The sequence below is a fragment of the Macaca nemestrina genome, chromosome 8 (assembly GCF_043159975.1).
Source record: "Macaca nemestrina isolate mMacNem1 chromosome 8, mMacNem.hap1, whole genome shotgun sequence".
In the NCBI taxonomy this organism is placed as follows: domain Eukaryota; kingdom Metazoa; phylum Chordata; class Mammalia; order Primates; family Cercopithecidae; genus Macaca; species Macaca nemestrina.
This window is the reverse complement of record NC_092132.1, coordinates 1,483,284-1,498,588: the sequence shown is the minus strand read 5'-3', so window position 1 is coordinate 1,498,588 and position 15,305 is coordinate 1,483,284. Positions and strand designations below refer to the sequence as shown.

Genomic DNA, 15,305 nt, shown 5'->3' with positions numbered 1-15,305 from the left:
TAGTCCCAGCTCCTCGGGAGGCTGAGGCAGGAGAATGGCAGGAACCTGGGAGGCGGAGCTTGCAGTGAGCTGAGATCTGGCCACTGCACTCCAGCCTGGGCGACAGAGCGAGACTCTGTCTCAAAAAAAAAAAAAAGAAAGTAGATTGTGACAATTTAGAGCCGTATACTCTAAAGCCTAAAGCAACTACTACAATATCAAAAGAGTTGGAGCTAATAAGCCAACAAAGGAGATAAAATGGAATTCTTAAAAAATATTGCCAAAGAAGTCAAGAAAAGAGGAAAAGGAAAAGAACCACTGGGACCAGTGGGAAACAAACAGCAAATGGTAGATTTTTAACTCCACCATATCAATAATCTCATTACATGTGGACGTTCTAAACACCCCAATTAAAAGATGGATTGTCACCGGGTGCAGTGGCTCACACCTGTAATCCCAGCAGTTTGGGAGGCCAAAGTGGGTGGATTGCCTGAGCTCAGGAGTTGGAGACCAGCCTGGGCAACATGATGAAACCCCGTCTGTACTAAAATGCAAAAAATTAGCCAGGTGTGGTAGTGGGCGCCTGTAATCCCAGCTACTTGGGAGGCTGAGGCAGAAGAATCACTTGAACCCTAGAGGCGGAAGTTGCAGTGAGCCGAGATCGCGCCACTGCACTCCAGCCAGGGCGACAGTGAGACTCCGTCTCAAAAAACAAACAAACAAGATGGATTGTCATTTTGGATTAAAAAAAAAAATGTAGCTAACTATGTTCTACCTATAAGAAACAAACTTTAAATGTAAAAGCACAAATAGGTGAAAATTAAAATGATAAAAGCAAATATGCCAAGATAACACTAAACAGAATGCTGAAGTAACTATATTAACATCAAGTAGATTTCAGAAAAAAGTATGTTACTAAGGATAAAAGAGTCATTTAATAATGACAAATGTAGGAATTCATCACGAGGACATAAAAATCCTAAATGTTTATGCAGCTACTAACAGGGTTTCAAAATGCAAGAAGCAAAAACTGTGAGAACTGGCCGGGCGCGGTGGCTCAAGCCTGTAATCTCAGCACTTTGGGAGGCCGAGACGGGCGGATCACGAGGTCAGGAGATCGAGACCATCCTGGCTAACACGGTGAAACCCCGTCTCTACTAAAAAATACAAAAAACTAGCCGGGCGAGGTGGCGGGCGCCTGTAGTCCCAGCTACTTGGGAGGCTGAGGCAGGAGAATGGCGGGAACCCGGGAGGCGGAGCTTGAGCTGAGATCCGGCCACTGCACTCCAGCCTGGGCGACAGAGCATGACTCCGTCTCAAAAAAAAAAAAAAAAAAAAAAAAAACTGTGAGAACTACAAGGAGAAATAAAGAGATGCACAACGGTAGTAGGCGATTTTGCCATCTCTGTCTCTCAATAATTGATGAGACAAGTACACAGAATATCAGCGATGATACAGAAGAACTGAACCACGCCGTCCACCGCCATCGCTCCATCATCTATCGATCATTGTTTCCATACATTCACCCACTTCATCCTTCTCACCCCAGTGTTGGTTTGCTCTTTCGTCAATTCGTAATTATCTTACTAACTTATGAGTCATTTGTTTATTTATTTAGAGATGGAGTCTTGCTCTGTCACCCAGGCTGGAGGGCAGCAACACAGTCACACTGCAAGCTCTGCATCCCGGGTTTATGCAGTTCTCCTGCCTCAGCCTCCAGAGTAGCTGGGACTATAGGCATGCGCCACCATGCCCAGCTAATTTGTTTTTTTGCATGTTAAGTAGAGATGGGGTTTTTGCCATGTTGGCCAGCTGGTTTCGAACTCCTGACCTCAGGTGGGCTGCCTGCCTCGGCCTCCCAAAGTGCTGGGACTACAGGTATGAGCCACCATGCCCAGCCATGAGTCATTTATTTATAAACTTATAAATAAATGTATAAACTTATAAAGTTTTGAACTTATAAACTATCCACTCATTAATGTGCCCATTCCACCCTTACACCATGTTTAAATACTCACTTATTTATCTACTATTCATTCAGGCATCCATTCATCCATTCATATACACATTCGTGCTGTTTACTTGACAGAAAATTATAAGAAAGCAAAGGAAGGACTGTGTCTCGCTCACCCCGTGGTCGTATGCCCCAAGGAAGGACTGTGTCTCGCTCACCCCATAATCGTATGCCCCAAGGAAGGACTGCGTCTCGCTCACCGCGTAATCGTATGCCTCAAGGAAGGACGGTGTCTCGCTCACCCCATAATCGTGTGCCCCAAAGAAGGACTGTGTCTCGCTCACCGTGTAATCGTATGCCCCAAGGAAGGACTGTCTCGCTCACCCCATGATCATATGCCCCAATGCCATGTATATTGGTTGACCATGATAGGCACTGAAACATTTTGTTCAACAATGAATTCATCCATTTCATCCATCAATTTATCCATCCAGTTGCTCAACTAACCATTTGCTTATCTCATTTACCCATTATTTACACTCATTCATCTATTAATTTTTCATGTATCAGTTCATCATTTAATCAGTTCAATTAATCTAATCTTCATTCTCTTATCGTTTAACTCGTTATTTACTCATCCATTCATCATTTATTGCCTATTCATTAAGACACTCGTAAGCTCACTCGTTATATTATCCTTTTATTTTCTCTCTTCATTCATCTTCCATCTACTCCAGTTCTTCCACTTACAGACAGAACTTTGGCAAGTTCTGAAAGTTATTTGAATCTCAGTTTCCATATATTCAGAAATGGGACTAATAACAGCTTTTTGAAGATTCATGAGGTAATGAATGAAATTCCTTGGCACAATTCCGGGCACAGAGTCGGTTCTCAAGAAATGGTAGCTATTATTATTTTAAATGAGTATTCACAATTTCTTTTAAGTTACAAAATCATCGCCTCATTTATATGTCTGTCCACTCTTCCATCCGATTTCTTTAGTTATCCATTCATCCCTTCTCTCATTTTAGCCACTCCTTGATTTTATACATCTTTGGACTTTCCTTTTTAATTACAAATGACGGCCGGGCGCGGTGGCTCACGCCTGTAATCCCAGCACTTTGGGAGGCCGAGACGGGTGGATCACGAGGTCAGGAGATCGAGACCATCCTGGCTAACCCCGTCTCTACTAAAAAAATACAAAAAACTAGCCGGGTGAGGTGGCGGGCGCCTGTAGTCCCAGCTACTCGGGAGGCTGAGGCAGGAGAATGGCGTGAACCCGGGAGGCGGAGCTTGCAGTGAGCTGAGATCCGGCCACTGCACCCCAGCCTGGGCGACAGAGCGAGACTCCGTCTCAAAAAAAAAAAACAAAAAAAAAACAAATGACATACAGAATATTGCACAAATCAAAGTTGTAGCTCAGTTATTTGCCACAAAGGAAATATGTAGTAACTACCTGACTGAAGAAATAAAATATTGCCAGAACACCATACCTCTCCCCAGAAAATAATATCCTGAATTTTATAGTGCTTGCTTCCTTTTTTTAAGTTATAAAACTTTACTGAAATATGTATAAAGTCTCTAGTTTAATCCTCTCAACAAACCTGATTGTAGTATTATTAATATTCCTACATTCTATAAAAGACTTTATTATGCACAAAGAAACTTAAGCACAGAGATGTTAAGTAAACTTTTTTTAATTTTTATTTTAGGTTCGGGGGTACACGTGAAGGTTTGTTATGTAGGTGAAAGTCATGGGGATTTGTCGTACAGATTATTTCCTCACCCAGGAACTAAGCCCAGTACCCAATAGTTTTTTGCTTCTCTCCCTCCTCCCACCATCCACCCTCAGGTAGACCCTAGTATCTGTTGTTTCCTTCTTTGTGTCCAAAAGTTCTCATCCTTTAGCTCCCATTTACAAGTGAGAACATGCGGTGTTTGGTTTTCTGTTCCTGTGATAGTTTGCTGAGGATAATGGCCTCCAGCTCCATCCATGTTCCTGCATGGATCTCATTTTTTTTATGGCTGCATAGTATTCCACGGTGTGCATGTACCACATTTTCTTTATCCAGTCTGTCACTGGTGGGCATTTAGGTTGAGTCCATGTCTTTGCTATTGTGAGTAGCGCTGCAATGAACATTCACATGCATGTGTCTTTATGGTACACTGATGTATATTCCTCTGGGTATATACCCAGTAACGAGACTGTTGGGTCGAATGGCAGTTCTGCTTTTAGGTCTTTGAGGAATTGCCATACTGCTTTCCACAGTGACTGAATTAATTTACACTCCCACCAACAGTGTGTGTGTGTTCCCTTTTCTCCGCAACCTCACTAGCATCTGTTATTTTTTAACTTTTTATAGTAGCCATTCTGGCTGGTGTGAGATGGTATCCTCATTGTGGTTTTGATTTGCATTTCTCTAATGCTCGGTGATATTGAGCTTTTTCCATATGCTTGCTGGCCACATGCATGTCTTATTTTGAAAAGCATCTGTTCATTTTCTTTGTTCACTTTTTAATGGAGTTTTCTCTTGTAAGTTTGTATAAGATCCTTATAAATGCTGGATGTTAGACTTTTGTCAGATGCATAATTTGCAGATACGCTCTTCCATTCTGTAGGTGGTCTGTTTACTAATAGTTTCTTTTGCTATGCAGAAGCTCTTATGTTTAATTAGATCCCACTTGTCAACTTTTGCTTTTGTTGGGAATGCTTTTGGTGTCTTTGTCATGAAATCTTTACCCATTCTTATGTCCAGGATGGTATTGCCTCGGTTGTCTACCTAGGGTTTTTATAGTTTTGGGTTTTACATTTAAGTCTTTAATCTATCTTGAGTTGGTTTTTATGTATGGTGTAAGAAAGGGGTCGAGCTTCAATCTTTTGCATATGGCTAGCCAGTTATTCCAGCAGAGTTTATTGAATATGGAGTCTTTTTCCCATTGCTTGTTTTTATCATCTTTGTTGAGGATCAGGTGGTTGTAGGTAAGCAACCTTGTTTCTGGGCTCTCTATTCTGTTCCATTGGTCTATGTGCCTGTTTTGCACCAGTACCATACTGTTTTGGTTACTGTAGCCCTGTAGTATAGTTTGAAGCCAGGTAATGCAATGCCTCCAGCGTTGTTCTGCTTAGGACTGCCTTGGCTATTTGGGCTCTTTTTTAGTTCCATATGAATTTTAAAATAGTATTTTCTAGTTCTGTGAATAGTTTGATAGGAATAGTGTTGAATCTGTAAATTGCTTTGGGCAATATGACCATTTTAATGATATTGATTCTTCCTATCCATGAGCATGGGATGTTTTTCCGTTTGTCTCTTTTCTGATTTCTTTGAGCAGTGTTTTGTAATTCTCATTGTAGAGATCTTTCACCTCCCTGGTTAGCTGTATTCCTAGGTATTTTATTCTTTTTGTGGCAATTGTGAATGGGATTGCCTTTCTGATTTGGCATTTGGCTTGGCTGTTGCTGGTGTATAGGGATGCTAGTCATTTTTGTACATTTATTTTGTATCCTGAAATTTTTCTGAAGTTGTTTAGCAGCTGAAGGAGCTTTTGGGCCAAGACTATGGGGTTTTCCAGATATAGAATCATGTTGTCTGCAAAAAGAAACAGTTTTGACGTCCTCTCATTCTATTTGGATGCCTTTTATTTCTTTTTCTTGCCTGATTGCTCTGGCTAGGACTTCCAATACTATGTTGAATAGGAGTGATAGGAGAGAGCATCCTTATCTTGTGCCAGTTTTCAAGGGGAATGCTTCCAGCTTTTGCCCATTCAGTATAATGTTGACTGTGGGTTTGTCAGTGCTTACTTTCTTGCTTTTCTTTTTTTCTTTTTCTTGTTTTTTGAGATGGAGTTTTGCTCTTGTTGCCCAGGCTCTGGAGTGCAATAGTGTGATCTTGGCTCACTGCAACCTCCACCTCCTGGGTTCAAGCAATTCTCCTGCCTCAGCCTCCTGAGTAGCTGGGATTACAGGCATGTGCCACCACGCCTGGCTAATTTTGTATTTTTAGTAGAGACAGGGTTTCTTCATGTTGGATAGGCTGGTCTTGAACTCCCGACCTCAGGTCATCTGCCCACCTTGGCCTCCCAAAGTGCTGGGATTACAGACGGGAACCACTGTGCCCGGCCTCTTGCTTTTCTTTATCTATTCTATTCTTTATTACATCATTAAATCATCCCTCATTTATTCATTCATTTTGTCATCCACTTACTGATTCATCCATTCATTCCTAAATGAGTGCCTGAATAATATAGCTTTAGGCTGGGCACAGTGGCTCACGCCTATAATCCCAGCACTTTGGGAGGCTGAGGCGGGTGGATCACGAGGTCAGGAGATTGAGACCATCCTGGCTAACGCTGTGAAACCCCGTCTCTACTAAACACACACACACACACACACACACACACACATATACACACACACAAATTAGCCAGGTGTGGTGGTGGGCGCCTGTAGTCCCAGCTACTCAGAAGTCTGAGGCAGGAGAATGGCATGAACCCAGGAGGCAGAGCTTGCAGTGAGCAGAGATCGCACCACTGCACTCCAGCCTGGGCAACAGAGTGAGACTCTGTCTCAAAAATAAATGAATAAATAAAAATAATATATCTTTGTTTTACTGTGTTTGAGCTTTATGTAAATGAATTTATATGGCAGCTGATCTTTGGTATCTGGCTTCTTCTATCACAGGCTATATTTGTGAGATTCAGTCTTGTTGCCTGTAGCTATAGTTCATTCACTTTGTTATGGAGACTTTAATTATATAAATGTCTGCAACATATCCATTTTACTGCTGATAAACGTTCAGTTTGTTTCCAGGCTTTGGTTATAATGATGCTGCTATGAACATTCTTGTATGTGTCTCTTGGTACACATGTGCACAGTTTTCCAAAATGGTTGTACCCGTTTATCTGCTCCCACTGAGGATATGTTACAGTCCCACTGCCCCATGCTCCTACAGACATTGTGATTGCCAGTGTTTTTTAATACAGACTCATGGTGGATGTGTCGTGGTGTCTCACTGCAGTTTTACCTTGCATTTCCCTGCCAATTAATGAAGGTGAGAACTCTTATGCGTATTAGCCAGTTAGCTATCGTTTTTATAGTAGTACCTATTAGCATTAGCGAACATTTTTCTCTGGGTTGCCTGATTTATTTTTCTTATTGCTCTGTGGACCTCATATTTATATATTTTAGATTAAACTCCTTATCAATTATATGTGTTATAGGTGTCTTCTGTCTTACTTGCCTTTTCACTTTCTTAATGTTATAATTTGATGGAGAATTTTGTTTTACTGTAGTAAATTTTATCATTCTTTTCCTTTATGGTTGGTGCTTTTCATGTCAGTTTAAGAACTCTCTCCATTCTCCCGAGGACATAAAGGTATTTTCTTGTGCAGTCTTCTACATCTTTCACATTTATTTGTTTGTTTTTTTTTTTTTTTGAGACGGAGTCTCACTCTGTCGTCCAGGCTGGAGTGCAGTGGCCGGATCTCAGCTCACTGCAAGCTCCGCCTCCTGGGTTCCCGCCATTCTCCTGCCTCAGCCTCCCGAGTAGCTGGGACTACAGGCACCCGCCACCTCGCCCGGCTAGTTTTTTTTTGTATTTCTTAATAGAGACGGGGTTTCACCGTGTCAGCCAGGATGGTCTCGATCTCCTGACCTCGTGATCCGCCCGTCTCGGCCTCCCAAAGTGCTGGGATTACAGGCTTGAGCCACCGCGCCCGGCCCATCTTTCACATTTAAAGCCATCATCCACTCGAATAGATTTTTGTACGTTGTTTTGGTCCGTCTTGTGAAAGGTCATGTTCACGCTTGTTTATGTCTCATATGGATGCATAATTGTCCTGAGAGCACACAGTCTTTGTGAAAGACTGCCCTCCTCACTCTACACCATCACCTGTGCCCTAAGTCAAGTGTCTGTATACTTCCAGCTCTGTTCTGGGATTGCTGTTCTGTTTCATAGGTCTATTGATCTATCCTGTGTCAATACCCATGTCTTGACTACAGTAGCTTCATAACAAGTCTTGTACCAGATAAAAGCAAGTCTTCCCACCTTGTCTTTCTTCATGAGTGAGTTTTGGAAAGTTCTCAGTCATTACCTCTGTTTCTGCCCTTAATCTCAATCTCCAAATATACAGATGGTAGATCTCACCATAGCCCTACATTTCTGTATCAACCAGGATAGACTAGGATGTTGATATGGTTTGGATCTATGTCCCCACCCAAATCTCATGTCGAATTGTAATCCTCAGTGTTGGAGGAGGGGCCTGGGGGGGAGGTGTTTGGATCATGGAGGCTGATTTCCCCATGGTCTTCTCATGATAGTGAGTTCTCATGAGATCTGGTTGTTTAGAAGTGTGTAGCGTCTCCCCCTGCTCTCTCTTCCTCCTTCTCTAGTCATGTAAAATGTGCCTGCTTCCCGTTGGCCTTCTGCTATGAATGTAAGTTTCCTGAGGTCTCCCTAACCACACTTCCTGTACAGCCTGCAGAACCATGAGTCAATTAAACCTCTTTTCTTTATAAATTACCCAGTCTCAGGTAGTTCTTTTCTGGCCATGTGAGAATGGACTAATACAGATGTGCTGTGGAACATGCAGTCTCCAAATCTCAATGGCATAAAACAAAATGAGTTTATTTTTTACTTATGCTACATGTCCATTGAGGGTTAACAGGGGGCTTCTGCTAATTGTAGTCTTTCAGGGACCCAGGCTGACACAGCAACCACCATCTTGAATATTGCTGGTCAGTATACCAGAGGGAAAGAGCTGAGGAGGGTCTAGCACAAACACTTCTACTTATAGCTCATTGGTCAGATCTAGTCATTTGGCTCCACTGAAACCACAAATTGGTCAGGAAGTTTAATCCTATCCTATGTCTAGAAGGTGGAGGGATGGACATGTTTGATGATCAGCACTAATAACTACCACAGTTTTTTACACTTTTCTATATTTTCCATCCTTTTGTTTGAGTTTATTCTGGATATTTTCTTGTGACATGTCTTTCAGTTTACTAATTCTTTCTTCAGCTGCATCTAGCTAGTTATTAAATCCATGCACTTTGTTCTTAATTTTGGTTATTTTAATTTTCATGTCTAAAATTTTATTTGGTTCCAGCTCTCTGCTAAAATTCTCAATGTAGTCTCTCTCTTTGAGCACAGTAAATATAGCTGTTTGAAAATCTGTAGCTAACTCTAATATCCTGATCCCTCATGGAGCTATTTCTATCATTTGTAGTTTCTGCAGATTTTTGTTTATATTGTCTTGTATTTTCCTGTGCCTTTTTATTGTATCTTTTTTTTTTTTTTTTTTTTTTTTTTGAGACAGAGTCTTCCTCTGTCACCCAGGCTGTAGTGCAGTGGCGTGATCTCAGCTCACTGCAACCTCTGCCTCTCAGGTTCAAGCAATTCTCATGCCTCAGCCTCCTGAGTAGCTGGGACTACCAGTGTGCAGCACCACATTAGCTCATTTTTGTATTTTCAGTAGAGATGGGGTTTTGCCATGTTGGCTAGGCTGGTCTTGAACTCCTGACCTCAAGTGATCTGCCCATCTCAGCTTCCCAAAGTGCTGAGATTATAGGCGTGAGCTACCAGACCCAGTCTTTTTTACTTTTTATTTTCTTTGAGACAGGGTCTCGCTCTGTCACCCAGGCTGGAGTGCAGTGGTGTGATCACAGTTAACTGCAGCCTTGACCCCCTGGGCTCAAGTGATCCTCCTGCCCCAGCTTCCCAAGTAGCTAAGACTACAGGCTTGAGCCACCACGCCCAGCTATTTTTTTTTTTTCTCTGACACAGAGTCTTGCTCTGTCACCCAGGCTGGAATGCAGTGGCATGATCTCAGCTCACTGCAACCTCTGCCTCCCAGGTTCAAGCAATTCTCCTGCCTCAGCCTCCCAATTAACTGGGATTTATAGGCACGCACCACCACACCTGGCTAATTTTTGTATTTTTAGTAGAGATAGGGTTTCACCACGTTGGCCAGGCTGGTCTCAAACTCCTGACCTTGTGATCTATCTGCCCACCTCGGCCTTCCAAAGTGCTGGGATCCCAGGCGTGAGCTACCGCGCCTGGCCTAATTTTTTTTATTTGTTTGTAGAGACTGGATTTTGCCATGTTGCCCAGGCTGGTCTTGAACTTCTGGGCTCAAGCAATCTGCATGCCTCGGCCTCCCAAAGTGCTGGGATTACAGGCATGAGTCACCTTGCCTGGCCATGTCATGTTTTATTGGTAGGAGTAATTTGAAGCCTAGAAAGGTATTTTTCACTCTTTTTTCACTGAGGATTTGGCTTTTGCCATGTATTGGGGGTACCAAAAGTCTGGAGTCACTTCACCAACTTCAGGGATTAAGAGGATTTGAAGCTAAGCTGAAGTCGACCTTACTCTGAGGTTACTGTCCTTAGGATCCCAGAGTGAGGATTAAATGTGCATATTCATAAATTCCTTCACTCACCCACCCACGTTTATTTTTTATTTATTTATTTTTATTTTTTTTATTTTTTTGAGACAGAGTCTTGCTCTGTCGCCCAGGCTGGAGTGCTGTGGCCGGATCTCAGCTCACTGCAAGCTCCGCCTCCCAGGTTCAGGCCATTCTCCTGCCTCAGCCTCCCGAGTAGCTGGGACTACAGGCGCCGCCACCTCGCCCGGCTAGTTTTTTGTATTTTTTAGTAGAGACGGGGTTTCACCGTGTTAGCCAGGATGGTCTCGATCTCCCGACCTCGTGATCCGCCCGTCTTGGCCTCCCAAAGTGCTGGGATTACAGGCTTGAGCCACCACGCCCGGCCCCACCCACATGTTTATATTTGCAAATTTATATTTACAAATGTAGACAGAGTCATTGATAAATGAATGTGCAGAGGAATGTCCATAAATGAATATGTCTCTATAGTCATCTCTCCTATTTATTTAGCCATTTATCTGTCCAAACAATCAGGTGTACGCTAATCTATGAATTAACTCGTCCGTTCATTAGCCCAGCCACTGGACCAACTGACAGAAGACCTGAGCTGGGCACTGTTCTAGGTACTTAGGGCACATCCTTGAACAAAACAAAGTCCCTTCTGTCACAACTCATAGTGCAGTGGAGATACCAGGCTACCAGAGCGGGCAGGGCTGGGCTGGAATTTTAAGAAAGGTGGCCAAGGTGGGCTTTGCTGAGAAGGTGACGTACAAGGGAAAACTTGGAGGGGAGGGAATGAGGGCTGTGAACGTCTGGGGAGCTTCCAGACAGGAAGACTGGCCAGTGTAAGATCCTGGGGGACAAGGAAGGAGCCCCTCTGGCTGCCAGGGAAGGAGGCACAGAGGCTGGAGATTTGGGGGCTGATGGAGGAAGACAGGACCAGGAGAGGGCAGCAGCACGCAGTGACCGTTATTCTGGCCGCACTTGGACAGGTTTTCACAGAGAGCTTGGCACCTACGGGAAACTGCTCAGAAGCAGGACGGGGCACCAGAGAGTTCCAGAAGGCAGCCCAGCCTGAAGGTTTTTGTAGCCCCAGGGTTTGTCTCACCCACCACTGGCAGATGCGGGTTCAGTTTTGCAGGGTATGCAAAGAAGCAGGGTCTAAATGTCTAGAAATATGCATATTTGGGCTCTATTTAAAGCAAACGTCTGTGTAAAATTTTGATTTTGGCCCTGGTGGGCTTTGAACTTTTGGTCCCAGCTACTGGGAAGCAGATAGCACAGGGCCGGTCCTCAGGCTGTTGTCAGCCTGTGGATCCATCAGGTGGCCGTGGAGGTGAGTTTACCACCTGTCTGCATGTCCCTGGCCCCCCGCAGACCTGCAGGCCCCCTATACTGCCCCTTCTCTCCATCTCTGCTCCCTGCATCTGTAGACAAATGCTTAAGTCGGCACCAGCTCGGCCAGGATGGTGGTTACCCGAGGCCACGCCGCGCCACCGCTTCTCTCGTTCTCGTCTGCTCTGTCCCCCTCCCTCCCACACTTCTGTGAGTTCTTCCTGGTTCTGCCCACATTCAGTCTCCCTGGCTGCACTTGTCTGCGGCCAGTCTCCCTGGAAGAGCTACAGGGAACTCATCCTTCCCCACCCCTTTCCCCTCATCCTGGCTTCATCCTTCCCACGCCATGAACCCCTTTCTCTATGGGAACGCCGGCCGCTCACCTGCACACCCCTAATGCAGTGCCTTCTGCCTGCTCCGTGGCCCGTGTCTGTCCACCTCCACCTGGCCCCGTTGCCAGGCCTGCCACACCCTCTCGGTCTGTTCTTGGTTGTGGCACCCACCTTCAGCCACCTGCTCTCCTTCTCCCAGGCCTCTGCTCTCCAGCCAGCAGCTCCTCAGGCCCCAACTGTTTCCCAGGCCTGATTCCGAGTACAAGAGTCTCCCTGCCCCACCTGGCCCTTCTCAGCTACTGCCTTGCCTCCTTCCGCTGTCATCCAGCCATTAGGGAGCTCGCCACACTAGACGGCAGGCCCTGGTCACCCTGCCTTCCCAGAGCAGGATGGGGCAAGTGGCATTCACACACGGAAACACCCATGCACAGCTTCCTGGTCAAGGGTGACGCTGGGACTGGCCCGCCACCAGGCGCACGTGGACCTGCTTTGAGCTCCTGCTCTTCCTGCCTCCTCACTGCGACCCCTCCACGCATCATCCCTGCTCCACAGACAAGGAGGCCCCGGCACAGGACATCAGGGACTCACCCGGGGCAGCTGGGCTTTGAGCTCGGCTCTCTGCACCCACTCCTTGCTCCTAGAGTGATGGGGACTCAGGAGGGTGAGAGGCAGCGGCAGTCCCAAGGATTGTGTCCTGCAGGCAGAGATCTACGGGAGACCACAGAGGAGGGAGATCCAGGGTGCATGTCCTGTGGGCCAGCCTCCTACTCAGAAAACAGCAGTGGCAGCCGAGGCCTCAGGCGTGTACTTGAGTCTGGCAGAGGCAGGAAGCCTGGGCCAGGTCCTGGGGGAGTGAAGGGGAAGGAAGCCTTTGGAAACCCAGCCACAGAAGTAGGTTCCTGCTTGGACTTGGTCAGGAAGCCCAGGAGAATTCCGGGTGGTCTGGGCTTTGGGGACAGCAGTACCACAGTGGCTCATGCTTTGGGGCCCACCATGCACCAGCTGTGAGCACTGAGGCCTTTCTGCACAATGGCACCCTTTCTCCCAAATGGGAGAGCAACCGTTCCTCTCCAGGCTGAGAAGACTCAGAACAAGCACCGAGTGTCCGACAAATGTCGTCTGTCACTAGGTGGCCTCGCTGGACACCGTCGCGAGCGTGCTGCACTCGTGGGACCTGAGCCTCACGGAGGCCATGCTCCAGAACATGGAGGCAGAGCAGCAGCGCCGGGCCCAGGAGGCCCAGAGGCACAAGGAGGCTGAGGCCAAGCGGTGTGGCAGGCAGGAGGGGTGTGGGAGGTGCTGGCAAGGGGTGCTGGCGAGGGGCGCTGGCAGGGAGCACGGGCAGGGAGCGTGGGCAGGGGGTGCTGGCAAGGGGCGCTGGCAGGGAGCGTGGGCAGAGAGCGCGGGCAGGGTGTGCTGGTGGGGGGGCTGGTGGCACTGGCAGGGAGTGCGGGCAGGGGGTGCTGGTGGGGGCGCTGGCAGGGAGCGTGGGCAGGGGGTGCTGGTGGGGGCGCTGGCGGAAGCCTCTGCCCCAGCTCATTCCCGCTCCCTAGCATGACCCTCAAGGTCCAACAGCTGGCCAGGGAGCAGCAGCAGTGTCACAAGGAGGTGAGTGTGTCCTCAGGGAGGAGCCAGAAAAGAAGGGAGAGCAGAGTGGGGAGGAGGGGGAGCCGAGGGAGGGCCAGGAAGCTGGGGGAAGACCTAGGAGGGGAGGTGCCCTCAGGCCCCTGGGCCAGGAGTGACCTGGTCGGAGGGTACTGGCCGGCCTTGCCAGGGCCAGCCTTGCCAGGGCCTGCCCGTACACCCACCCAGTTGCAACAGGCGTACTGTGAGCTGAGCCGGAGGATCACAGAGCACGACCAGTGTGAGTGGAGGTGCATGGACAAGACCAAGCTCACACTGCAGGTGGGAGCCCATGGTGGACTTGCTGTGCCCCTGCGCCCTTACCCCCTCTCCTTGTTCCACACCAGCCCAGGCCCTCCTCCCCCGCCAGGCCTGGAGTTTTTCCCTCTTAAACATGGGGAGTCACCAGTCAACAGTGGCCTTCTCGAGGTGGGGTGGGGAGGAGGCTCAGGCAGGTACCCTCTCCAGCCAGAGCGTGGGGCAGGGTGAGCGACTGTCAGTGTGGCCCCCTTCTCCAGGCCATCAAGGACGCAGAGGCCCAGGTGGACAGGCTGCGGCAGGAGGCCCAGAAGGCCGAGGAGGCGCTGGCTATGGCCAGACTGGAGCTGCGGGAGCAGACGCAGGAGGGTGGGCCTGGCATGGGGCACTGGCTGGGGGCTGGGAGATATGGCCCAGGGCGGGGTCCAGCATTGGGCTTGCCTGTCAGCTGCACTCTGCTACCCCTACAGGGGAGGAAGAGGCGCCCGGGCTGAAGTGCCAGGTCACCGAGCTGCACGACGTGCTGATGAAAGATGTGGGCAACCGCATTCGCGCCGATGGCCGGTCAGTGCTCCGGGCCAGATGTGGGCGATTTGGGGTTTGGACAGACAACAGTGACTCGATGGGTGTCCCCAGGTGGCCTCTTGTCATTGACCCTTCGGGCCAGGCAGCCACCTTCCTGCGCTACCAGGACACCAACTATGTGGACACAGTGAACCCGGAGCACCTGAAGCCGGAGAGGCTGCGGCTGGCTCTCCTGGGGGCTCTGCGGTGAGGCGGGCAGGGTCAGGTACACCCCCCCCACCCCCCAGCCCCCCCCCCGGCCTCACCAGCCTCATGGGGCAGGTATGGGAAGCCGCTGGTGTTCGACCTGCGTGAGGTAGACCTGTTCCCAGCCGTGCAGCGGCAGCTGGAGGCGGTGCAGCCTGGCCTGGCGCAGGCACTGCTGAGCCGCGGCCTGCTGGAGCAGGAGAGGTACCTGTCGCTGCTGCGGCCCACGGATGGGCCAGAGTATAGCCCCACGCAGTTCCAGGAGCAGCGCCTGGAGCACTTCCGCCTCTTTTTCGTCACCAAGGTCCAGTGGCCGCCAGCCGAGCAGCTGCAGGTGCTGCTCCCGGTGCGTGTGCAGCTGCCGGGCACAGGCCTCTAGTGCTAGCCCCAATAAAGCATGTGCCCCAGGGCGCGGTGTGGCATCTGTGCTTTGTGCATGAGGGGCAGCGGCAGTGTGTGAGAGTCCAGGGCCCTGGCTGTCCTGAGTCCCGGCTGGCAGACACAGGTTTGCAGGCACTTGGGGGAGGCCCTGCTGGGGATGGGCAGCCCGCCCGGCCCAACCTGTGCGCAGTGAGGCGCAACGGGAGACGTGGGAGGGAGGGGAGGGTGCAGCCCTCGGAACTCAGCCTGGCCTCAGAGGGCAGGAAGGGTCTGTGCTAGTGGGCGGGGGG

The 15,305-nt window shown here is 48.6% G+C and overlaps 1 protein-coding gene across 10 annotated transcripts in view; it reads left to right on the top strand.

Moving 5' to 3' along the window:
* Positions 1 to 15,043, top strand: part of LOC105488463 (IQ motif and ankyrin repeat containing 1) — a 63,309-nt gene extending 48,266 nt beyond the window's left edge. For 5 of the 10 annotated variants that reach the window (XM_071067635.1, XM_071067638.1, XM_011752539.3 and 2 more), the window contains exons 8-13: positions 13,112 to 13,260; positions 13,536 to 13,590; positions 13,795 to 13,887; positions 14,124 to 14,232; positions 14,334 to 14,634; positions 14,710 to 15,043. In XM_071067635.1, the coding sequence (XP_070923736.1) occupies positions 13,112 to 13,260; positions 13,536 to 13,590; positions 13,795 to 13,887; positions 14,124 to 14,232; positions 14,334 to 14,634; positions 14,710 to 15,013 (1,011 nt within the window). In that variant the 3' untranslated portion in view covers positions 15,014 to 15,043. Of the gene's footprint in view, positions 1 to 13,111; positions 13,261 to 13,535; positions 13,591 to 13,794; positions 13,888 to 14,123; positions 14,233 to 14,333 lie in introns of all 10 variants that reach the window. The other 5 variants (XM_071067640.1, XM_071067639.1, XM_071067642.1 and 2 more) reach the window with 4 other exon arrangements.
* Positions 15,044 to 15,305: the final 262 nt, after the last annotated feature.